Source organism: Bufo bufo, chromosome 7 (assembly GCF_905171765.1).
Source record: "Bufo bufo chromosome 7, aBufBuf1.1, whole genome shotgun sequence".
NCBI lineage: Eukaryota > Metazoa > Chordata > Amphibia > Anura > Bufonidae > Bufo > Bufo bufo.
In genome coordinates this window covers 102,718,188-102,744,323 of record NC_053395.1, presented here as the reverse complement: position 1 = coordinate 102,744,323, position 26,136 = coordinate 102,718,188, and the positions used below count along the sequence as shown (strand labels likewise).

At 43.8% G+C, this 26,136-nt stretch overlaps 1 protein-coding gene across 1 annotated transcript; it reads right to left on the bottom strand.

Moving 5' to 3' along the window:
* Positions 1-17,178: 17,178 nt before the first annotated feature.
* LOC121008493 (actin, cytoplasmic 1) lies at positions 17,179-25,533 on the bottom strand. The gene is made up of 6 exons (XM_040441089.1): positions 25,391-25,533; positions 24,751-24,879; positions 19,327-19,566; positions 18,542-18,980; positions 17,799-17,980; positions 17,179-17,723 (listed from the first exon to the last, which is right to left on the bottom strand). Exons 2-6 carry the CDS (start codon positions 24,871-24,873, stop codon positions 17,580-17,582), a joined length of 1,128 nt encoding a protein of 375 aa, XP_040297023.1. The 5' UTR covers positions 24,874-24,879; positions 25,391-25,533; the 3' UTR covers positions 17,179-17,579.
* Positions 25,534-26,136: the final 603 nt, after the last annotated feature.

The window sequence follows — 26,136 nt, the reverse complement described above, 5'->3', positions numbered from 1 at the left end:
AATCATCCATGTCTCGCATCCATTTGCGAAGATTCTTGCTCTGTAGATCGCCTTTACATTTTTCTAGATGAGACATGCAATTGGACATATAGGTTTCAAAGTCCTCAGCAGGTAACACATTATTTAACTTCTCTGTTATATCATCTAGATTAATTTGTACTGATGCTTTTTCCTTTTGTAAAAACTCTACGTTCAACAAAATAATGTCTAACGCATATTTGTTTGATATTTGAACGAATCTAGCACAAAATTCAGCATTATTCACGAATAGGTCCGGTCTTAAGTGAGAGCATATCCCTCTTGGTATCCTGTGTGCAAGATGGTATTCGCTCAAGGTAGCAAGATGCAGTTCCAGACTAATTAAACGTTTTGATTCATTTTCAAATTTCCTCTTCATATCAACGGCAGAGAAAGTAGATAAAAAAGTCACATCTCTCACCGAGTTATGCAGTATTCTCTCCTCGTCCTCCAACGTGTAGGAAAACACGTCCGGGTTAACACATCCGGTATTATGATCCATATTCCAGGTGCTTGGCTTTTTAGGGTCCAATATGTAGAAAAAGAAAAGAAAAAAGCAGCACACATCAAACGCGGGTGCAAGTCCTTATGGGGGCCTGTGACCAAGGTCCCAAATGCATACAAAAGAAAAAAGGCAGCACTCCAGATTAGTGAAGTAAAAGTGGATGGTTTATTCACCCATCTAGCAGCAACATTTCAGCTCTCTCATTGGAGCCTTTGTCTAGCTGAATAACTTGTGCATAGTGACATACATAAATAGTGCAAACAATTTACAGAATCACAAATCCATAATTAAGTAATAAAGTGCAAGTGCATCAAAATGTAACAACATTAAAAATATAATTAATCTGTAACCATAATCATACCTAAATTGATTGTGGGCATCATCATATAAAGTGCATAAAGTGATCGATACAGTGATAATATCAATGTAAATACATGATTGCCAATCAACATATAAAGTGTACACAGTGCATAACAGTCACAAGTTGATTAAAACCTTAAAAAACTTTGGATCAGTCACGTTGAATCGTGGACACATAGTGGAGTCTGCTGGCGTCCGGAAGGGCGGTCTGCGCATGCGCCTCTTCACGTGCTCTCGCGAGACATGTGACAATGTAAAAAGATGTGGGAACCACAATAAAGATGGCCTCTATCTATCTTTCATACAGGGCGCATGCTCATGTCCATACAGGCCGGCAAGGTCCCTATACAGAATTACAAAGAAACACTCCTAGTGTTCAAAGCTCCACAGTTTCAGCAGACAAAAACTGATCCGCAAACGGAAGATCAGCGGGCAACCACCAGTCTCCGTACAGGAATGTCTGTATCAGGGGGCATCACGGAGTGTCAAACCGCATACACCTCCCTGTCCAGATCTGTCAGCATATCTGCTCCATGTCATAATCTCACCGCACTAGGGATAGGCATCAGGGTGTCACAGTGATGTGATCCTGGATCCCTCCCTAAGCGGTAGGACAACAATTATGATTCTATTGTCAGGAATGGTCACGTTTGGTGAAGACTGGAGGAATTATGCAGGCGATCCATCACTATGCGTCATATTTTTTTGGTTGGGACACCACTTTATTGGAATTTATGAATAGTGACACCCCTGTCTTTGACTCGGTGCCTCTCTTGCCCCTAAAGGGACTTGATTGACTAACTCGTGACGGGTTGGTTTGTCCATTAGTTAAATAGTATATTACATTATGTATTGCAACGATGCAGTCCATCCGTGACTTCCCCCGCTTAGGGAGGGATCCGGGATCACATCACTGTGACACCCTGATGCCTATCCCTAGTGCGGTGGGATTATGACATGGAGCAGATATGCTGACAGATCTGGACAGGGAGGTGTATGCGGTTTGACACTCCATGATGCCCCCCTGATACAGACATTCTGGTACGGAGACTGGTGGTTACCCGCTGATCTTCCGTTTGCGGATCAGCTTTTGTCTGCTGAAACTGTGGAGCTTTGAACACTATGAGTGTGTCTTTGTAATTCTGTATAGGGAATTTGCTGGCCTGTATGGGCATGAGCATGCGCCCTGTATGAAAGATAGCGGCCATCTTTATTGTGGTTCCCACATCTTTTTACATTGTCACGTGTCTCGCGAGAGCACGTGGAGCGGCGCATGCGCAGACCGCCCTTCCGGACGCCAGCAGACTCCACTATGTCTCCACGATTCAACGTGACTGATACGAAGTTTTTTTAAGGTTTTAATCAACTTGTGATTGTTATGCACTGTGTACACTTTATATGTTGATTGGCAATCATGTATTTACATTGATATTATCACTGTATCGATCACTTTATATGATGCCCACAATCAATTTAGGTATGATTATGGTTATAGATGAATTATATTTTTAATGTTGTTACATTTTGATGCACTTGCACTTTATTACTTAATTATGGATTTGTGATTCTGTAAATTGCTTGCACTATTTATTTATGTCACTATGCATGTTATTCAGCTAGACAAAGGCTCCAATGAGAGCTGAAACGTTGCTGCTAGATAGGTGAATAAACCATCCACTTTTCTTCACTAATCTGGAGTGCTGCCTTTTTTCTTTTGTATGCATTTGGGACCTTGGTCACAGGCCCCCCATAAGGACTTGCACCCACGTTTGTGTGCTGCTGTTTTCTTTTGCTATATATAAAAAAAAAAATTATAATGCATTGATATCTCACTCTGCCAATCTTATATATAAAATATGTATATATACACCTCTATATATATATATATATATATATATATATATAAATATATATGAATATTAACCCCATTCAGGACAGGATTTTTTTTTTTCGCATTTTCGTTTTGCGCTCCCTGCCTTCCCACAGCCATAACTTTTTTTTATTTATCGGTTCAGATAGCCATATTGAGGGCTTGTTTTTTGCGGGACAACTTGTACTTTCCAACGCCACCATTTAATATTGCATATGATGTAGTGGGAAGCAGGGAAATTTTCTCTTCAAAATGTGGTTAAATTGAAGGAAAAAAAAAAATTCCACCACAGTTCTGCATGTTTTTAATTCCTACATTCAATGTACAATAAAACTGACCAGTTACTTTTATTCTACAGGTCAGTACAAATCTGGCGATACCCTATATGTTTACGTTTTGATAGTGGGAAAAAATGTAATATTCAAAAGAAGGGGAAGAAAACAGTTTTACTTTTTGGTCGCCATATTTTGTGTGTCATTATGTGAACGGAGCTGTATGGGGGCTTTTTTGGCGGCGCAATCTGATCTTTTCATCAATACCATCCAGGGGTGTGTATGACTTTTTGATCACCTTTTATTTATGAAGAAATTAAAGGGGTTATCAGAGTTATTTTTTTGTTCTCTCTATGTTCCTAACTAAGCAAATGTAACAGCTTTCCAATTCACTCACTATCTCTGGTGGCTGGTTTCTCAGATTTCACTGAGGGTCACATGACCTGTGATGTCAGCTTCTCTCTCTGCTCTGATAAAGGTCGTTTACAAGCCTGTAAACGAAACGTCACTGTGCTGGCCACGCCCCCTTCACTGCCGGCTGTGTGCTCTATCCTAGGAATCTTAACCCCTTCAGCTGCACAGCTCTGCAGGCAGTGAGGAGACTGGGAAATGACAGACTAGAGAGCATTGCACAAGAAGGTAGGGGGGAAGATCCTGTGTGTATTAGCAGTGTCATTATACAGGTGGGACATGTAGTCCTACACATACAACATGCTGCAGAGTCTCCCAGCACTCAGGGCAGCTCTTGTATTCACTCCCTTAGCAGTGTAATTATACAGCTGGGACTTGTAGTCCTACACATACAACATGCTGCAGAGTCTCCCAGCAGGCAGACATTTCACTCAGGGCAGCTCTTGTATCCACTCCCTTAGCAGAGCAGGGGGAGGGGCAGAGATTGTTTTTAGTACAAGTAAACAAAGGGCCAGAAGAAAACCAGGGAAATGAGGAAAAATATTTTTTTTTTTTGGCATAAAACTAATTTTTTTTTTCATAACCCTTTAAGTGTACAAAAACGGCAACTGTCATTTTTTATGTTTACCGTATGGTGAATATTTTTTTTAGTACCACAAACATAACATGAATAAGAAAATAGTGGAAGGTAGTGATCGTATATAATTATTGCTTACCATTAGTTTGCTGTGTCCAAGCTAAATTGAGGCTCCACAATCCAGCCACTTCCTAAAGTGTATGTGATGGAGGGCGTGTTTAGTATGGAGAGCAACCATTGGTTGAGGTGCAGAAGCTAGTGCACAAGGAGCTCAATGCATTGTGGGTAATGAGGGCAGGCAGAATTAGCCTCAGGGCTGTGGCAGCCATCTTAACAGAATAGTGAAATTGCAGTTTTATGCAGACTGGTTGCCAAGAGCTAAATCTTCTGAAATATGAGGTAAGTCTAGGGATGAGCGAACCCGAACTGTATAGTTCGGGTTCGTACCGAATTTTGGGGTGTCCGTGACACGGACCCGAAAATTTTCGTAAAAGTCCGGGTTCGGTGTTCGGCGCTTTCTTGGCGCTTTTTGAAAGGCTGCAAAGCAGCCAATCAACAAGCGTCATACTACTTGCCCCAAGAGGCCATCACAGCCTTGCCTACTATTGGCATGGCTGTGATTGGCCAGTGCAGCATGTGACCCAGCCTCTATATAAGCTTGGGTCACGTAGCGCTGCACGTCACTCTGCTGATTCAAGCATAGGGAGAGGTTGCAGCTGCGACGTTAGGGCGAGATTAGGCAGATTAACTCCTCCAAAAGACTTCATTCTGTGATCGATCTGCAGCTGTGGATCATTGAAGTGCTATTAATGACTTGCTCACTTTTTTGAGGCTGCCCAGAGCGTTTTTAGATCACTTTTTTTCTGGGGTGATCGGCGGCCATTTTGTGACTTGTGGTGCGCCAGCACGAGCTATCACCAAGTGTATTTAACCATCGATAGTGTGGTTATTTTGTGCTATATCCTACATCAGCTGCAGGCTGAGCCTGTGTCACCGAAGTGCATTTAACCATCAACAGTCTGGTTATTTTTTGGCCATATACTACATCAGCTGCAGGCTGAGCCTGTTTCACCCAAGTGCATTTAACCATCAACAGTGAGGTTATTTTTTGGCCATATATTACATCAGGGGCAAGTTGAGCCTGTCACCCAGCGACTAAAAAATAGACCTGACATTTCTATTCAACCAAATCTGCACAGTTTTAGCTGGTCAAGTTATTTGTAGTGACCGTAAAAGCAGACTTTTTGTTCTGGGTTGAAAAAGCATTCCCAAATTTGCCATTCTGAAAATAACTAGTTTGTGGTATTTGAGGCCTACTTGAAATCTATCCCAAAAAGAAAATCTTACATTGAAGTTATTGATAGTGTCATTCAGAAAAACCTAAGACACACGCTAGCGTGCTGATAGAAGTGTCATTCTGTGATTAAACCTATAACTGTCACACAGCGCAAAAAAAAAACAGGTCTCACATCTCTATTCAACCAAATCTGCACAGTTTTAGCTGGTCAAGTTATTTGTAGTGACCATCAAAGCAGACTTTTTGTTCTGGGTTGAAAAAGCATTCCCAAATTTGCCATTCTGAAAATAACTAGTTTGTGGTATTTCAGGCCTACTTGAAATCTATCCCAAAAAGAAAATCTTACATTGAAGTTATTGATAGTGTCATTCAGAAAAACCTAAGACACACGCTAGCGTGCTGATAGAAGTGTCATTCTGTGATTAAACCTATAACTGTCACACAGCGCAAAAAAAAACAGGTCTCACATGTCTATTCAACCAAATCTGCACAGTTTTAGCTGGTCAAGTTATTTGTAGTGACCATCAAAGCAGACTTTTTGTTCTGGGTTGAAAAAGCATTCCCAAATTTGCCATTCTGAAAATAACTAGTTTGTGGTATTTGAGGCCTACTTGAAATCTATCCCAAAAAGAAAATCTTACATTGAAGTTATTGATAGTGTCATTCAGAAAAACCTAAGACAAACGCTAGCGTGCTGATAGAAGTGTCATTCTGTGATTAAACCTATAACTGTCACACAGCGCAAAAAAAAACAGGTCTCACATGTCTATTCAACCAAATCTGCACAGTTTTAGAAGTTATTTGTAGTGACCGTCAAAGCAGACTTTTTGTTCTGGGTTGAAACAGCATTCCCAAATTTGCCATTCTGAAAATAACTAGTTTGTGGTATTTGAGGCCTACTTGAAATCTATCCCAAAAAGAAAATCTTACATTGAAGTTATTGATAGTGTCATTCAGAAAAACCTAAGACACACGCTAGCGTGCTGATAGAAGTGTCATTCTGTGATTAAACCTATAACTGTCACACAGCACAAAAAAAAACAGGTCTCACATCTCTATTCAACCAAATCTGCACAGTTTTAGCTGGTCAAGTTATTTGTAGTGACCGTCAAAGCAGACTTTTTGTTCTGGTTTGAAAAAGCATTCCCAAATTTGCCATTCTGAAAATAACTAGTTTGTGGTATTTCAGGCCTACTTGAAATCTATCCCAAAAAGAAAATCTTACATTGAAGTTATTGATAGTGTCATTCAGAAAAACCTAAGACACACGCTACCGTGCTGATAGAAGTGTCATTCTGTGATTAAACCTATAACTGTCACACAGCGCAAAAAAAAAACAGGTCTCACATCTCTATTCAACCAAATCTGCACAGTTTTAGCTGGTCAAGTTATTTGTAGTGACCGTCAAAGCAGACTTTTTGTTCTGGGTTGAAAAAGCATTCCAAAATTTGCCATTCTGAAAATAACTAGTTTGTGGTATTTCAGGCCTACTTGAAATCTATCCCAAAAAGAAAATCTTACATTGAAGTTATTGATAGTGTCATTCAGAAAAACCTAAGACACACGCTAGCGTGCTGATAGAAGTGTCATTCTGTGATTAAACCTATAACTGTCACACAGCGCAAAAAAAAACAGGTCTCACATCTCTATTCAACCAAATCTGCACAGTTTTAGCTGGTCAAGTTATTTGTAGTGACCGTCAAAGCAGACTTTTTGTTCTGGGTTGAAAAAGCATTCCAAAATTTGCCATTCTGAAAATAACTAGTTTGTGGTATTTCAGGCCTACTTGAAATCTATCCCAAAAAGAAAATCTTACATTGAAGTTATTGATAGTGTCATTCAGAAAAACCTAAGACACACGCTAGCGTGCTGATAGAAGTGTCATTCTGTCATTAAACCTATAACTGTCACACAGCGCAAAAAAAAACAGGTCTCACATCTCTATTCAACCAAATCTGCACAGTTTTAGCTGGTCAAGTTATTTGTAGTGACCGTCAAAGCAGACTTTTTGTTCTGGGTTGAAAAAGCATTCCCAAATTTGCCATTCTGAAAATAACTAGTTTGTGGTATTTGAGGCCTACTTGAAATCTATCCCAAAAAGAAAATCTTACATTGAAGTTATTGATAGTGTCATTCAGAAAAACCTAAGACACACGCTAGCGTGCTGATAGAAGTGTCATTCTGTGATTAAACCTATAACTGTCACACAGCGCAAAAAAAAACAGGTCTCACATCTCTATTCAACCAAATCTGCACAGTTTTAGCTGGTCAAGTTATTTGTAGTGACCGTCAAAGCAGACTTTTTGTTCTGGGTTGAAAAAGCATTCCCAAATTTGCCATTCTGAAAATAACTAGTTTGTGGTATTTCAGGCCTACTTGAAATCTATCCCAAAAAGAAAATCTTACATTGAAGTTATTGATAGTGTCATTCAGAAAAACCTAAGACACACGCTAGCGTGCTGATAGAAGTATGATTCTGTGATTAAACCTATACCTGTCACACAGCGCAAAAAAAAACAGGTCTCACATCTCTATTCAACCAAATCTGCAGTGTTTTAGCTGGTCAAGTTATTTGTAGTGACCGTCAAAGCAGACTTTTTTTCCTGGGTTGAAAAAGCATTCCCAAATTTGCCATTCTCAAAATTGTGGTGAACGGGAACAATGAGGAAAACATCTAATAAGGGACGCGGACGTGGACATGGTCGTGGTGGTGTTAGTGGACCCTCTGGTGCTGGGAGAGGACGTGGCCGTTCTGCCACAGCCACACGTCCTAGTGAACCAACTACCTCAGGTCCCAGTAGCCAGCAGAATTTACAGCGATATTTGGTGGGGCCCAATGCCGTTCTAAGGATGGTAAGGCCTGAGCAGGTACAGGCATTAGTCAATTGGGTGGCCGACAGTGGATCCAGCACGTTCACATTATCTCCCACCCAGTCTTCTGCAGAAAGCGCACAGATGGCGCATGCAAACCAAGCCCATTGGTCTGTCACATCACCCCCATGCATATCAGGGAAACTGTCTGAGCCTCAAGTTATGCAGCAGTCTCTTATGCTGTTTGAAGACTCTGCTGCCAGGGTTTCCCAAGGGCATCCACCTAGCCCTTCCCCAGGGGTGGAAGAGATAGAATGCACTAACGCACAACCACTTATTTTTCCTGATGATGAGGACATGGGAATACCACCTCAGCACGTCTCTGATGATGACGAAACACAGGTGCCAACTGCTGCGTCTTTCTGCAGTGTGCAGACTGAACAGGAGGTCAGGGATCAAGACTGGGTGGAAGACGATGCAGGGGACGATGAGGTCCTAGACCCCACATGGAATGAAGGTCGTGCCACTGACTTTCACAGTTCGGAGGAAGAGGCAGTGGTGAGACCGAGCCAACAGCGTAGCAAAAGAGGGAGCAGTGGGCAAAATCAGAACACCCGCCGCCAAGAGACTCCGCCTGCTACTGACCGCCGCCATCTGGGACCGAGCACCCCAAAGGCAGCTTCAAGGAATTCCCTGGCATAGCACTTCTTCAAACAATGTGCTGACGACAAGACCCGAGTGGTTTGCACGCTGTGCCATCAGAGCCTGAAGCGAGGCATTAACGTTCTGAACCTTAGCACAACCTGCATGACCAGGCACCTGCATGCAAAGCATGAACTGCAGTGGAGTAAACACCTTAAAAACAAAGAAGTCACTCAGGCTCCCCCTGCTACCTCTTCTGCTGCTGCTGCCGCCTCAGCCTCTTCTGCTGCTGCCGCCGCCTCGGCCTCTTCCTCCGCCTCTGGAGGAACGTTGGCACCTGCCGCCCAGCAAACATGGGATGTACCACCAACACCTGCGTCACCAAGCATCTCAACCATGTCACACGGCAGCGTTCAGCTCTCCATCTCACAAACATTTGAGAGAAAGCGTAAATTCCCACCTAGCCACCCTCGATCCCTGGCCCTGAATGCTAGCATTTCTAAACTACTGGCCTATGAAATGCTGTCATTTAGGCTGGTGGACACACACAGCTTCAAACAGCTCATGTCACTTGCTGTCCCACAGTATGTTGTTCCCAGCCGCCACTACTTCTCTAAGAGAGCCGTGCCTTCCCTGCACAAACAAGTGTCCGATAAAATTAAGTGTGCACTGCGCAACGCCATCTGTGGCAAGGTCCACCTAACCACAGATACGTGGACCAGTAAGCGCGGCCAGGGACGCTATATCTCCCTAACTGCACACTGGGTAAATGTAGTGGCGGCTGGGCCCCAGGCGGAGAGCTGTTTGGCGCACGTCCTTCCGCCGCCAAGGATCGCAGGGCAACATTCTTTGCCTCCTGTCTCCTCCTCCTCCTACTCAGCTTCCTCCTCCTCTTCTTCCACCTGCTCATCCAGTCAGCCACACACCTTCACCACCAACTTCAGCACAGCACGGGGTAAACGTCAGCAGGCCATTCTGAAACTCATATGTTTGGGGGACAGGCCCCACACCGCACAGGAGTTGTGGCGGGGTATAGAACAACAGACCGACGAGTGGTTGCTGCCGGTGAGCCTCAAGCCCGGCCTGGTGGTGTGCGATAATGGGCGAAATCTCGTTGCAGCTCTGGGACTAGCCGGTTTGACGCACATCCCTTGCCTGGCGCATGTGCTGAATTTGGTGGTGCAGAAGTTCATTCGCAACTACCCCGACATGTCAGAGCTGCTGCATAAAGTGCGGGCCGTCTGTTCGCGCTTCCGGCGTTCACACCCTGCCGCTGCTCGCCTGTCTGCGCTACAGCGTAACTTTGGCCTTCCCGCTCACCGCCTCATATGCGACGTGCCCACCAGGTGGAACTCCACCTTGTATATGCTGGACAGACTGTGCGAGCAGCAGCAGGCCATAGTGGAGTTTCAGCTGCAGCACGCACGGGTCAGTCGCACTGTGGATCAGACCCACTTCACCACCAATGACTGGGCCTCCATGCGAGACCTGTTGCGCTGTTTCGAGTACTCCACCAACATGGCCAGTGGCGATGACGCCGTTATCAGCGTTACAATACCACTTCTATGTCTCCTTGAGAAAACACTTAGGGCGATGATGGAAGAGGAGGTGGCCCAGGAGGAAGAGGGGTCATTTTTAGCACTTTCAGGCCAGTCGCTTCGAAGTGACTCAGAGGGAGGTTTTTTGCAACACCAGAGGCCAGGTACAAATGTGGCCAGACAGGGCCCACTACTGGAGGACGAGGATGAGGTGGATGAGGATGAAGCATGTTCACAGCGGGGTGGCACCCAAAGCAGCTTGGGCCCATCACTGGTGCGTGGCTGGAGGGAAACACAGGACGATAACGATACGCCTCCCACAGAGGACAGCTTGTCCTTACCTCTGGGCAGCCTGGCACACATGAGCGACTACATGCTGCAGTGCCTGCGCAACTACAGCAGAGTTGCCCACATTTTAACGTTTGCGGACTACTGGGTTGCCACCCTGCTGGATCCCCGGTACAAAGACAATGTGCCCACCTTACTTCCTACACTGGAGCGTGATAGGAAGATGCACGAGTACAAGCGCACGTTGGTAGACGCGCTACTGAGAGCATTCCCAAATGTCACAGGGGAACCAGTGGAAGCCCAAGGCGAAGGCAGAGGAGGAGCAAGAGGTCGCCAACGCAGCTGTGTCACGCCCAGCTCCTCTGAGGGCAGGGTTAGCATGGCAGAGATGTGGAAAAGTTTTGTCAACACGCCACAGCTAAGTGCATCACCACCTGATACGGAACGTGTTAGCAGGAGGCAACATTTCACTAACATGGTGGAACAGTACCTGTGGACACCCCTCCACGTACTGACTGATGGTTCGGCCCCATTCAACTTCTGGGTCTCCAAATTGTCCACGTGGCCAGAGCTAGCCTTTTATGCCTTGGAGGTGCTGGCCTGCCCGGCGGCCAGCGTTTTGTCTGAACGTGTATTCAGCACGGCAGGGGGCGTCATTACAGACAAACGCAGCCGCCTGTCTACAGCCAATATGGACAAGCTGACGTTCATAAAAATGAACCAGGCATGGATCCCACAGGACCTGTCCATCCCTTGTGCAGATTAGATATTAACTACCTCCCCTTAACAATATATTATTCTACTCCAGGGCACTTCCTCATTCAATACTATTTTTAATTTCATTTTACCATTATATTGCAGGGCAACCCAAAGTTGAATGAACCTCTCCTCTGTCTGGGTGCCGGGGCCTAAATGTGTGACAGTGGCCTGTTCCAGTGGTGGGTGACGTGAAGCCTGATTTTCTGCTATGACATGAAGACAGATTCTGCGCTGACATAAGGCCAGATTCTCTGTTACGGGACCTAAATGTGTGACAGTGGCCTGTTCCAGTGGTGGGTGACGTGAAGCCTGATTCTCTGCTGACGTAATACCAGATTCTCTGCTATGGGACCTCTGTCCAATTGATATTGGTTCATTTTTATTTTAATTCATTTCCCTATCCACATTTGTTTGCAGGGGACTTACCTACATGTTGCTGCCTTTTGCAGCCCTCTAGCTCTTTCCTGGGCTGTTTTACAGCCTTTTTAGTGCCCAAAAGTTCGGGTCCCCATTGACTTCAATGGGGTTCGGGACGAAGTTCGGATCGGGTTCGGATCCCGAACCCGAACATTTCCGGGAAGTTCGGCCGAACTTCTCGAACCCGAACATCCAGGTGTTCGCTCAACTCTAGGTAAGTCTAATAGTTAGTGATTCTGGAATATCATGGGAATAGTAACTACATATAGGAAAATTGAAATGTGGGTCCAAATGTGAGTTATCCTTTAACCACCTAATTTCTCTAAATTTATTGTTCTACATGTCTTTGATAAAAAAAATTTTTGTAAAACGCTATAACTTTTACCCAAACTATGGTACAAAAATGTGAATTTCCGCTTTTTGAAGCAGCTCTGACTTTCTGAGCACCTGTCATGTTTCCTGAGGTTCTACAATGCCCAGACAGTAGAAAAACCCCACAAATGACCATTTCGGAAAGTAGACAGCCTAAGGTATTCGCTGATGGGCATGAGTTCATAGAACTTATTTTTTGTCACAAGTTAGCAGAAAATGATGATTTTTTTTCCCCTTACAAAGTCTCATATTCCACTAACTTGTGACAAAAAATAAAAAACTTCCATGAACTCACTATGCCCATCACAAAATACCTTGGGGTGTCTTCTTTCCAAAATGGGGTCACTGGTGGGGTAGTTATACTGCCCTGGCATTTTAGGGAACCTAATACGTGAGAAGTAGTTTGAAATCAAAATGTTAAAAAAAAAAAAAAAATGCCCTGTGAAATCCTAAAGGTGCTCTTTGGAATGTGGGCCCCTTTGCCCACCTTGGCTGCAAAAAAGTGTCACACATGTGGTATCGCCGTACTCAGGAGAAGTTGGGCAATGTGTTTTGGGGAGTCTTTACATATACCCATACTGGGTGAGAGAAATCTCTAAAGACAACTTTTTCCCTTTTTACAAAGTTGTCATTTGACAGATATTTATCTCACCCAGCATGGGCATTTGTAAAAAGGACACCCCAAAACACATTGCCCGACATCTGGGTACGGCAATACCACATGTGTGACACTTTTTGCAGCCTAGATGCGCAAAGGGGCCCAAATTCCTTTTAGGAGGGCATTTTTAGACATTTGGATCCCAGACTTCACGCTTTAGGGCCCCTAAAATGCCAGGGCAGTATAAATACCCCACATCTGACCCCATTTTGGAAAGAAGACACCCCAAGGTATTCAATGAGGGGCATGGCGAGTTCATAGAAGATAATTTTTTTGGCACAAGTTAGCGGAAATTGATTTTCGTTTTTTCTCACAAAGTCTCCCTTTCTGCTAACTTGGGACAAAAAGTTCAATCTTTCATGGACTCAATATGCCCCTCAGCGAATACCTTGGGGTGTCTTCTTTCTGACATGGGGTCACATGTGGGGCATTTATACTGCCCTGGCATTTTAGGGGCCCTAAAGAGTGAGAAGAAGTCTGGAATATAAATGTCTAAAAAATTTTTACACATTTGGATTCCGTGAGGGTGAGTTCATGTGAGATTTTATTTTTTGTCACAAGTTAGTGGAATGAGACTTTTAGCGAAAAATGTATTTATTTTTTCTTACACTTGTGCCAAAAAAAAAAAAAAAAAAGCTGAATGGAGCCTTACAGGAAGGGGGTGATCAGGGAGTCTATATGGGGTGACCACCACCCTGTCATTGATCACCCCCCTGTAAGGCTCCATTCAGAAGTCCGTATTCGTTTTACAGATCTGCGGTGTCCGTGTTTTGCGGATCCGCAAAACACATACGGCCAGGGGTGTGATCAATGACAGGGGTGTGATCAGGGAGTCTATATGGGGTGATCAGGGGTTAATAAGTGACAGGGGGAGGGGTGTAGTGCTTCTTATTACAGAGCTGCCTGTGTCTTCTGGTGGTTGATCCAAGCAAAAGGGACCACCAGGAGGACCAGGTAGCAGGTATATTAGACGCTGTTATTAAAACAGTGTCTAATATACCTGTTAGGCCCCTTTCACACGGGCGTTGCAGGAAAAGGTGCGGGTGCGTTGCGGGAACACCCGTGATTTTTCCGTGCGAATGCAAAACATTGTAATGCATTTTGCACTCACGTGATAAAAAAAAAATAATTCGCACGTGTTGGTACTCAAACCTCTTCACAGAAGTTCGGGCTTGGGATCGGTGTTCTGTAAATAGTATTATTTTCCCTTATAACATGGTTATAAGGGAAAATAGCATTCTGAATACAGGGGTGTAAAAGAAAAAAATAAAAACAAACAAACTCACCTTAGTCCACTTGTTCGCAGCCCGGCATCTCCTTCTGGCTTCATCTGATCTTTGCAGCAACAGGACCTGTGGTGACGTCATTCCGGTCATCACATTCTACGTCACATGATCTTTTACCATGGTGATTCACCATGGTAAAAGATCATGTGATGACCGGAGTGACGTCATCACAGGTCCTTGAACTATAATTAATGCTCACCACAGGTCCTATTCAGTAAAGGGGACAGAAGCAGATGCCAGGCTACACGATCAAGTGGATTAAGGAGAGTTAAATGATTTTTTATTTTTTTTAACCCCTCCAGCGCTGTTTTACTATGCATTCTGTATTTCCAATGCTATTTTCCCTTATAACCATGTTATAAGGGAAAATAATGATCAGGTCTCCATCCTGATTGGATCCTAGCAACCGTGTGTGAAAATCGCACCGCATCCACACTTACTTGTGATTTTCACGCAACCCCATTCACTTCTATGGGGCCTGTGTTGTGTGAAAATCACCGCTCATGTGAACACCCCCATAGAAATGAATGGGTCAGTGTGCAATGCGTTCACCTCCCGCATCGCATCCGCGCAGAATACTCGCCCGTGTGAAAGGGGCCTTAGGGGTGTATATATATTAAAAAAAAAAAAATCTACAGCCTGCCAGCGAACGATAGCCGCTGGCAGGCTGTAGATCAGCTAGTTTACCTGCAGTTCCTGTGAACGTGCGCCTGTGTGAGTGTTCACAGGAAATCTCGCGAGATGGCACGTCCTGGAGGAATGAATCAGCTGCCTCTGGAACGCGATCCTGCATTAGGCGGTCCGGTGGCAGTTAAATGTCAATTTAAAAATCCCTGATTGACTTTTGTTCTATTTATAGGCACCTGAGCTTCAAAATGATCACAAACAATAGTTACTAAATAGTTTAAAAATCACCCCCTTTCCATATAAATACCTAGACAATATAATCAAGGTATCCTAGTGACAGAAAACTCCCATACTATTAAAATATTTAAAAATTTCCAATGTGGCAAATGATGTAATGGAAAAAAAGGGCTAAAACTGGCCAATTTGCCATTTCTTACCTACCAAATTATTTTTTTTTTTTATTTGATTAAAAAGTCATGCACACTGCAAAATTAACAAAAACTACAGATTGTGCCAAAAAAAGTGTTTACATTTACCCTACACATATTGGGGCATCCTTGTAAACGTACTGACCCAGAGAATAAAGGGCATGGGTAAGTTTTGCCATGAACACCGTGGGAACAAGACCCATAAAACAGTGGAGTAATTGTGTTTCCAATACCACCCCATTTGGAATTTTACCACTTTCTACTACATTTTATGCCACAATTAATGGTGGCATTAGGAATTACAACCTGTCCTGCGCAAAACACACAGCTATGTGACTGAAAATATAAAAAGAAAGGTTATGGCTCACGGAAAATAGGTAAGAAAACTCCAGTATCCTAAGGGTTAACTCAGTATGCATCTGTTACAAAGCAGTCTGCATATTTTAGGCTATAGATCAGCTATGGACAGCCTAAAATGCAAACTATTGCTGCATGGGGTGCAAATATTTGATGCAATGCAGTGATCTGGTTGTTGGGTCAGAGTCAATGAAAAGACCAACAGAGTGCCATGTTACATTAACAAGCATTCCTCTCCTTACTCTGTACATGTTACCTTCTCATTGCAGTTAGTGTGGATAATTTGTTAGTGTAGAAAGTGAAACAAACACAAACTTGTTTTAATTAGGTTGTCCAATGATGCTTTGCCTTCAACATTTACCCTCAGCCTGCATAGTTAGGCTACTTTCACACTTGCGGCAGAGAGATCCGGCAAGCAGTTCCATCGCCGGAACTGCCTGCCGGATCAGGCAAAATGTATGCTAACTGATGGCATTAGTAAGACTGATCAGGATCCTGATCAGTCTTAAAATGCCTGATCAGTCTAAAAAAAATGCCGGATCCGTCTTTCTGGTGTCATCCGGCAAAAACGGATCCAGCATTTATTTTTTCACCTTTTTTTCAGTCTGCGCATGCACATACCAGAAGGACGGATCCGGCATTCCGAATGCCGGATCCGGCACTAATACATTCCTATGGGAAAAAATGCCGGATCCGGCATTCAGGCAAGTCTTCAGTTTTTTTTAAGCCGGAGATAAAACCGTAGCATGCTACGGTTTTCTCTTTTGCCTGATCAGTCAAAACGACTGAACTGAAGACATCCTGATGCAAACTGAACGGATTACTCTCCATTCAGAATGCATGGGGATAAAACTGATCAGTTCTTTTCCAGTATAGAGCCCCTGTGACGGAACTCTATGCTGGAAAAGAAAAATGCAAGTGTGAAAGTAGCCTTAGAAATATGAGCCCGGTCTTGTATTAAAGCGGTTGTCCAGGATTCTACCATCAATGGTTGGGCCCCTAATATATAATTTTGGTGGGCTGAACTTCTAATGGTCTGTTAACGTTATACTGGAACACAGCACCATCCACTTCAATGCATGCAGCGATTTTGTAACCAGCTCTGTCAACTATGGATGAAGCAGTGTACTTTCAAACAAATGAACAGCAGGATGTTAATGACCTATGCTGGGGATACGTCAATTGTTAAAAATCATGTACTCAAAATGTTAACTTTTGTAGCCATGTGCATCCTTCTTTCACTGGGATCCGCACATACAAGGAGAACAGAGCTGGGGAGAGTAGTGGCTGGAGGACCTAAGGTCCGTCCACCACCAGGCACAGCTCCCCACCTCTTCCATTGAAGTGAATGGGAGCACACTGCATGCACGGCCACAGCTCCCGTTCATTTCCATGGGGCCGACGAAAATAGCCAAGCCAGCGCTTGGCCATTTTTGGCAGCTCCATAGAAATGAATGGAGGGTGGCTGCGCAGTGCGCCCTCCTCCTTGTAGGTGCAGGTCCCAGAGGTGGTACCTGCACCCATCAGACAATGGGGGACTATCCTAGCAATATGCCCCCATTGTCTAAGGTGTACATAGCCTTTAGACTGAGTAATAGCACATTGATACATGCTACATTCTAAAATAACAGCTTTCCAAATGACAGTTTTAAGTACTTTTACATCTCAATTAAGACACATTAAACTTTTTTTTAATAAGTTTCATTTAATTTTTCAGGTGACACCCTTGCACCTCAAAGATCAGTGACAATGTAAACTTCAAGTGTTATGAACATAACCCATTCATGAGCTTGAGTTAGAGTGTTCAAAGCAGAACATAAGACATGTTGGGTATATAGCTGCACAAATAAGCAACATAACTATTTAAAGAGCGCCAACTGAGCAGCATCCAGAATGACAATTCCAGAACAATGCATCACACAGGGTGTCAACTTCAAATCAATCCTTAGATGTACTGAAGATAAGTTTTTTCTGCCACCTACATTCCAGTTTTTCTTCCAAATCCTGAGCCAAGCGCCAACAAAAAGGAAAGCCATGCCAATGTAATCTTTCTGCGCAAGTACACTCAATACAAGGGTCAGGTCATTTAGAAGCATTTGCGATGGACAATTGAGGGCCCAGACTCATCATATTCCTGTTTGCTGATCCACATCTGCTGGAAAGTTGATAAAGAGGCCAAAATGGATCCTCCAATCCAAACTGAATATTTGCGTTCTGGAGGGGCAATAATCTGGGAATAAAAATACATAGTAATTAGACATCAAGAAACCCCAGATGCATAGTTACAGTTCTACTATGTCAATACCTTTATTTTCATGGTGCTTGGGGCTAGTGCAGTGATCTCTTTCTGCATTCTGTCAGCAATTCCTGGATACATTGTGGTACCCCCAGACAGTACAGTGTTGGCATACAAATCCTTACGAATATCCACATCACACTTCATAATAGAATTGTATGTTGTTTCATGGATACCACAAGACTCCATACCTAAAAGATAATGGGTTTAACAAAACATTGACCCAGATTTACCAGTTTGTCTACATCTAGAATGTGAAGTTGCACAATTGGGGTTTCTACACTTTTGACTTCTTTGAAAAGGGAGTCAGGGTGTTGCTGTAGAAGGGGCATGGCCACACTTTGTACCAACTATGGCTTACTAAACTAGACAAATGTCTATTCTAACACCACTTATGCAGCCTGAGCCACTAAAATAAATCTGGCGCAGCCTGTCTAAGGGCTCTTTCACACGAGCGGATGCTGTGTGGGTAATCTGTGTGAGTGCAAAGCCCTGTTTGACAGCAGAGACACGGAGCATTAACATTATTAATAATGCTTCATGCCTCTGACCTTTTTACTACAAGTGAGATAAAGTGGTCACCGATTTTGTAGTAAAAAGGTCAGAGGCAAAGAGCATCAATCATGTTAATGCTCTGCATCTCTGCAGTCCGGAATGGGGCTTGGCACCTTTTCATGCAGTGGATCCGCTCGTGTGAAAGAGCCCTGAAGTCATAATTCGTATTACTAGTAAATATGCACCATTGTTCTTACCAAGGAAGGAAGGCTGGAAGAGGGCTTCTGGACACCTGAACCTCTCATTACCGATGGTGATCACCTGTCCATCAGGCAACTCATAGCTCTTTTCCAGAGAGGAGGAAGAAGCAGCTGTAGCCATTTCTTGCTCAAAATCTAGAGCCACGTAACACAACTTCTCTTTTATATCACGCACAATTTCTCTCTCTGCAGTGGTAGTAAAACTATAACCTCTCTCAGTAAGAATCTTCATGAGGTAGTCCGTCAGGTCACGTCCAGCCAAGTCAAGACGTAGAATAGCATGGGGCAGTGCATAGCCTTCATAAATTGGCACAGTGTGAGTAACACCATCACCAGAGTCCATCACAATACCAGTTGTACGTCCGGAGGCATACAGAGATAGTACAGCTTGAATGGCAACATACATTGCAGGAGTGTTGAAAGTCTCAAACATTATCTGTAGAAGGAAAAAAAAAATATAAATTTAAAAAAAAAAAAATAAGACAGGAAAGGAATACTCCGTGGGCAAACCATGCAAGACTAAGTTTAAATGTAATTTTTGAACACCTATGTCACAGCATGTGGTTTTAGGAGGCAAACTGAAGTGCAAGTCATCAAGTTAAAGCTTGAAACAGTCATACTGCACACAGTTAGTTGTACAAGTAGAAGACATTACAAATGGAACCTGTATGTAATCCCAAGAGTAGACTTGAAACAAGAGAACCCTGTATGGATAGCAAATTAAATTAATTATGCATTTTGTAATATTTAGACAGTTGTAATTATTAACTACGTAGTAATACCTGTGTCATTTTTTCCCTGTTTGCTTTTGGGTTAAGAGGCGCTTCAGTCAGTAGGACAGGGTGCTCTTCAGGGGCAACTCTCAATTCGTTATAAAAAGTGTGGTGCCAGATCTTCTCCATGTCATCCCAGTTTGTGACAATACCATGCTCAATTGGGTACTTCAGGGTCAAGATACCCCTCTTGCTCTGAGCTTCATCTCCTACATAGCTATCCTTTTGTCCCATTCCAACCATGACTCCCTTGAAAAGAGAACCACACAATATATATCATACTACAACTACTGTAAAAAACACATTTGCAGTTTTCTAAAGGACATGTGTCATACATACATTTTGAACCTGTTCACTGTGGTCATGTGATCACCAGCCTAGACCTTGCTCTGTGTAACCAGGGGACTGGCCTGTGGCTTTCGCACAGGCAGGATAGAGAATGGCCACCATGGCACTTGGGGGCCTTAAAAGTGGCACACCAGAGTGCAGTGGGCGCCATACCAACTTAGTTTTGCTGTTCAGACACCCAGGGCTAATGTCTGATCATTGATCACACTGATTGAAAACATTTATCCAAGCAGAGGCAGGTTTCCAAACAAATACTTTGCTCCTGGGGCTAGAGCAGCTCTCCTATGAAGAGATTGGGGAAAGCATAAGGTCTTTAATATAAAAAAAAATTAAAGATACTAGGCATTGCCATGTTCCAAAATGCCCATACTAGTCATAAGTATTATTCCAAACAAAACAAATGGCTGATTAACCATTTTCTTAGTTGCCCCCCCACCAAAAAAAAACAAAAAAAAACACAGGGATAATAAAAAATAAAGTTTTACTAGCAATTCCATTTGAGACCACAAGGAGATTGACCCCTGTGGGGGCAGGAACAGAGAAAGGTTGAAACACCTTCCCCCTCCACCATACACCAGTGCTTTCCAAAATTACAAGAGTGAGAGGTGGAGATAAATCTAAGCAATTATATAATTAGAAGGTATACCCTCAAAATTAAGCAAATAATTTGGGAGGGAATAACAGGCTGTCATGGAAACAGAATTACCGGCAAGTCCAATTCTGATTTTTCCACAAGGAGATATCCAAATCGGGGTGGCTTCTGCCTGAATGACTTTACATCCAAAAGGACAGTTTGGAAGAATTTAAGCAGTAATGCTTAGAGCATGTACACTGGAACAGGTTGCCTACCTACAAATGTCTTCCATGGAGGCCCCCCACTTTCTCAGCAGAAGACCTAGCTCTAGTTGAATGCGCTTTTAAGTTGGCTGGACAAGAGAACCCCAGAGTGGTATAACAATGGGAAATTGTGCACTTAAGCCACCTGGTAATGGAAGACCTAGACAAACTCTACCCGTTTTTCCCTGATAATTGAACAAGACTATCAGACCTCCAAGTATTTCAGAACCGTACATCTAACGTGTAAAAGGAACTTTCCCTGCTATTTTTTGGGTTATTACAAAAAGACAGGAGGATGATCTCTTGATCCCTGTGGAAATCAGATACCACCTTAGGCAGGAACCCTGGGTCTAGTCTGAGTACTATCCCATCTTCCAGGATTCTAAGATAGGGAAACATAGCCTGTATTTCACCCAGCCTTCTTGTGGAAGTGATCGCAATCAGAAACGCTGTCTTGAAAGATGAAATTGAGCGGACAGTCTTCCGGAGGCAAACTGACTCATAGTTAAGCCATTTAAAACAGTGTTAAGGTTGCAGGAAGGGACTTGTGATTTCAAAGTGGGCTTTAATCTTTATGCTGCCCTGATGAATCTACTAAAGCCATCTGATTTGCTAACTTGGCATCAAAGAAACAGCTGAGTGCTGATGCCTGTACTTTTAGAGTACCAGTTCTAAACCCTGTTGAAGGAAATTAAGATTTTTTGAAACTTTGGTCTAACTAGGTTTGGAAAAGATTCCCCTGACCAAGTGTAGAAACTCCTGCCATATAACTAAAAATTTGGCGATGTTACCTTCTTCCTACTGGACCCGAGAGTGGCTATGACCTGGTCTGAAAGACCTTGACGCTTCAGTATTTCAACCTCAGGATCCAAGCCGTCAGTCTTAAAAACTCTGGATGGGGATGAAGGATGGGCCCCTGATGTAGAAGGTCTTTCCTGGGCGGAAGAGTCCACGGGCTGGAGAGAGGAGAACCAACTCCTCTTTGTCCAAAAGTAAGGGGGGGGGGGGGGTTTCCAGGATAACAGTTGAATTCTCTTGTACAATTTTCTGAATTACTCTTGGAATAAATCGGTATTGGAGGAAACGCATAACAGATTGCAGACCCATGTTGTAGCAAATGTGTCCATCATCCAAGGATTGCCTTGCAATCGCATAAGATTAGCATAATATTCTATATGTGTCATCCACAGATCCCTCCCCATAACAGTGTCCCTGTGCAAATAGTGACCCCCAATACTGGGGCTGGAGGCCAGCAACTGGTGTTGAAATCACAGCGGGGCCCGATGCAGTTACTGTACTTATTACAACAGGGCCCGCACACAGCAGTATCCACATATAACGTGTAGGCAATCCATGTAGTACTCACTATGAAACTTCTGTACTAGCAGGCAGGTCACTCAAATGCCCCTCCCACTTTATTAATGAAGCAGGCGGAGCATGTGCATGACGAAGTGAGTGCCTGGCCAGCCTGCCAGTGCAGGAGTGTCATAGTGAGTACTACATGGATTGCGCTACCGCAGAGGATTGGTATACTTTATGTGTGAATACTGCTGTGTGCAGGGCCCGGTGTAATAGAGTACAGCGACTGCACCAATGCGATTCCATCAGCAGTTGCCAGCATACAGCCACTCCTTCCTCCCAGCTGATATCACAGGCCATGCTGTGCAGCATTGCGGCCCGCGATTTATCAGTGTTAGAGTAAAAAATGGCAGCATTCTCCCCCCAGGGAGGGGAGAATAAAAAAAAAAAAAGTCTTGTGGGGTAAAAAAAAAATCTGGTACATCACTGCTTTATGCATGATCTCCAATGGATAATCAGTAGATCGTACTGTTAACAAAAAAGGGAATGCAGTCTATTTGCATCATGTTTTGATGGGTCAAACCCATTAAAGGGAACCTGTCAGCTTTATGCTGACCTCACTGAGGGCAGCATAAATTAGTGACAGAAATGCTGATGTCAGCCGTGTGTCACTCATGAGCTAAAAGTGGTTGCTGACAACCAGTATCATAACCACTGCAGCACAGGCCTGGAAAAGAGTCATGGTTATTCACGCATTCGCATGAGGTGAATGCACTGCACTGAATCCAGACCCATTCACTTCAATGTGATGTTGGTTCTCGGCAACCACTTACTTTTTGGGTCTGGGTACCACATTCAGTTTTTATCACACATGTGCGAAACACATTGCACCCGCATGATAAAAACTGAATGCAACTGCAGTCAAAACTGACTGAAATTGCGTGCACACTTGCATGGGTTTCCCGCAATGCACACACACGACACATACGGAGCAAATCCAGGACTGTGAAAGAGGCCATAGAGTGCCAAGAATCGGCTGCATCTGAAACAGTAACCCCCATTAACTAGAATGGGCTCTGAGCATTCTGTTACTGTCGAGCTCTGGCCCCAACCGACTCTTTTTGCATGTGAAATTAGCTTTCACTAGTTATTGTGACACACCCCACTCAAAAAACTTAGTTTAGAGGCAGATGTTGGGCAGCAGGCCTTTTGGTTAAAAGATCAAAGCCCTTCATAACCATTAGTTTCCCCAACAAGCAGAAACGCTGATGTCAGCGATGTGTCACTCATGAGCTAAAAGTGGTTGCTGAGAACCAGTATCATAACCATTGCAGCACAGGCCTGGAAAAGTCATGGTTATTCATAATCTCCTGCTCTCCCGCCCATCTGCTGACGATTGGCAGTTCTCTCCTAGAGAGAAAACTAGGTAGAAGCCTGTCAGTCATCAGCAGGTGGGCAGGAATTCATGAATAACCATGACTTTTCCAGGCCTAGTATGTAAAGATTGCAATGTTGGTTCTCAGCAACCACTTACTTTTAACTTATAAATGACAGACCGCTGAAATCAACTCACCTGTACTTTATTCTGCCGTTAATATGGGCAGCATAAGGTTGATGACAGGTTCCCTTTTAAAGGGGTTGTGTCACATCAGCAAGTGACATTTATTATGTAGAGAAAGTTAATACAAGGCATTAACTAATATTATGATTATCAATACAGCCTGCTTTGCTGGATTCATTTTTCCATCATATTATACACTGCTTGTTTCCAAGGTTATGACCACCCTGTAGATGTGTCCTTGATTACACACTATAGGAAAAAGTGCCGGCCATATGGCTGGGACTGTGGGAATTGCACATTGGCTGCTGCTTTCTTTTTTGTGCAGGCAGGGGCACCTCTGATTGCTGGATGGTCATAACTATGGAAACAAGGCGTATAGTGTGACAGAAAAATAAAAATAAAGATCCAGCCAGAGAAGGAGACAATATGAACAATCACAATACATTAGTAAGTAGCTTGTATTAGCTTTCTCTACATGATAAAGTGTCAGATGCTGAAGTGACAACCCTTTTATGTGTTGCACCCCTAGTTCCCTGCCATCAGAAAGTTATCATTAGGAGTCCATCATTACACATAAGAGGTTGGTTAATGAACAACTTCCCTATTTACCGGTAATCCATGAGAATCAGGCTAGTTCCCGTTATGTCTGAAGAAATCCATAGCACTGTGCACTGCTTAAAACATTCCCTTTACTCACTAGCATAAGTTACAGTGAACAAAGCAGTAGTAGTCTAATGCCACAACTTTTGCCAAGTTAACATTCATTGAGCAGAATGCAGGGTTAATACACAATGCGATTTAAAGAGTCACTATTTCATTGCGGATGTGGTTAAGGCTATTCTCACTTGCAGCAGTGTGATCCGGCAAGCAGTTCAGTCAGTGGAACTGCCTGCCGGATCCGCCGATCTGGATGTGACTGAAAGCATTTGTGAAACATCCAGATGCGGATCCATCTCACAAATGCATTGCAAGAACGGATCTGTCTCTCCGCTTGTCATGCAGACAGACCGATCCATCTTGTATCTTTTTTCACATTTTTACCAGTCTGCACATGCGCAGACCAGAAGGATGGGTCCAGCATCCCGGTATTTTGAATGCCGGGACGGCACTAATACATTCCTATGGGGAAAAATGCCAGATCCGGCGTTCCGTCCAGTCTTCAGTTTTTTCTTGCCAGAGATAAAACAGTAGCATGCTACAGTTTTATCTTTTGCCTGATCAGTCAAAATGACTGAACTGAAGACATCCTGAACGGATTACTCTCCATTCAGAATGCATGGGGATATGTCTGATCAGTTCTTTTCCGATATAGAGCCCCTGTGACAGAACTCTATGCCGGAAAAGAAAAACGCAAGTGTGAAAGTACCCTAACACAAGCCTTTACATACCTGATGTCTGGGGCGACCCACGATAGAAGGAAAGACAGCACGGGGAGCATCATCTCCGGCAAAGCCAGCTTTGCACATTCCGGATCCATTGTCAACAACAAGGGCAGCAATATCGTCTTCCATAGTGAGCTAAACGAATAGAGAAGGCAATCAGAAAACCGTCGTAGAGCTGCTATGTGCAGCCTGAAGGGGGCGTATGGGCTTGTACTGCCCACAAAACAAAGAAGTCCCGCAAGATGACCAAATAAGGCAACAGGAGAGATTAGCAGCAGTGGGAGGGAACACCGTGGAGCGCGTATTGGCCGCTCCCATAGTCATGGCGGAGAAGCGCTCTGCGTCCTCTTTTATCACCTACTGCAACCCTAGACAGGACTGCACAGCTTTCCACTAGCGACATCTAGTACTGCCACTGCATTATACGCCCAGGACCAGTAGAGTAACAGAAGATGAAATCAACTCCAATTCGAGTTTTATCAGAACTACAAGAAAAAGGCTCAATGCGCGCGTTACAGCAGGCTGTATACAGGCAGTAGGAGCAGCCAACACGACATAAGCAGTACGGTTATAGACTAATCTTAACACCCTTACTACAAACAAACAAAGCCCACAGAAAAGGCTTCTCATCGGACACCGTTCTTACCTTGAGTTGCGCGTGTAGTCTTCCCAAACCTTGACAATATGCAAGCGGTCACTGAACAAAACTGGGCTCGGCACCGGCTTTATACTCCCCACTGGCCTGACCATATAAGGAAAGTTCCAAGACCCGGCTAGCTGATTGGCTCTGCTTTTCGCAAGCGGCGGAGGGATATTTATTAGGGAAAAACTTTGACCGGCGTAGTGTGATGTAAAAGAGCGCCATGAGAAATAGGAACCACATCAGAGAATGGATAATGAATGTTGTTGTACCCCACCCTAGCGAATAGTGGTCTGGCTTATGTTTAGAGGGAACGTGTTCTCTTTAGCGCTTCTGTGACAGAATGAATTGTGAAAAATAGTTCTGAGTTTATGTGAAGTGATTTTGAAAGACGCATTGCATTTATTGAATATTATAGCAATGGATGAACGCCTACTGGTTCTTGTCCGTGCTGTATACTGAAAACATTCCCTACTGTCAGTAGCAGTTATTCTGTATGTGACAGGTCATTTGGCCTGGTCAGCATCAGGGTAGGCTGCTCACATAGCATCATTGTACGGACTGCGCCTAGTACAATTCTAGTCATCTGTGGGCTGTGTATCCCCATATGTGATTAGGGCAGGGGTGCACAACCTGCAGCCCGGGGGCCACATGCGGCCCTCGATACCATTCTGTGCGGCCCCAACCATCTGTTACCAGACATGTATGTCTATGTCTTGTGGCAGCTCACATATATCTTTCATGTATTTCCC

Coding starts and splice junctions, on each gene's coding strand:
- LOC121008493 (XM_040441089.1), bottom strand. CDS start 24,873: ATGGAAGACGATATTGCTGCCCTTGTTGTTGACAATGGATCCGGAATG. Junction 19,567..24,750: donor TGGGTCGCCCCAGACATCAG/GTATGTAAAGGC, acceptor TCTCTTTTCAAG/GGAGTCATGGTTGGAATGGG. Junction 18,981..19,326: donor ACAGGGAAAAAATGACACAG/GTATTACTACGT, acceptor TTCCTTCTACAG/ATAATGTTTGAGACTTTCAA.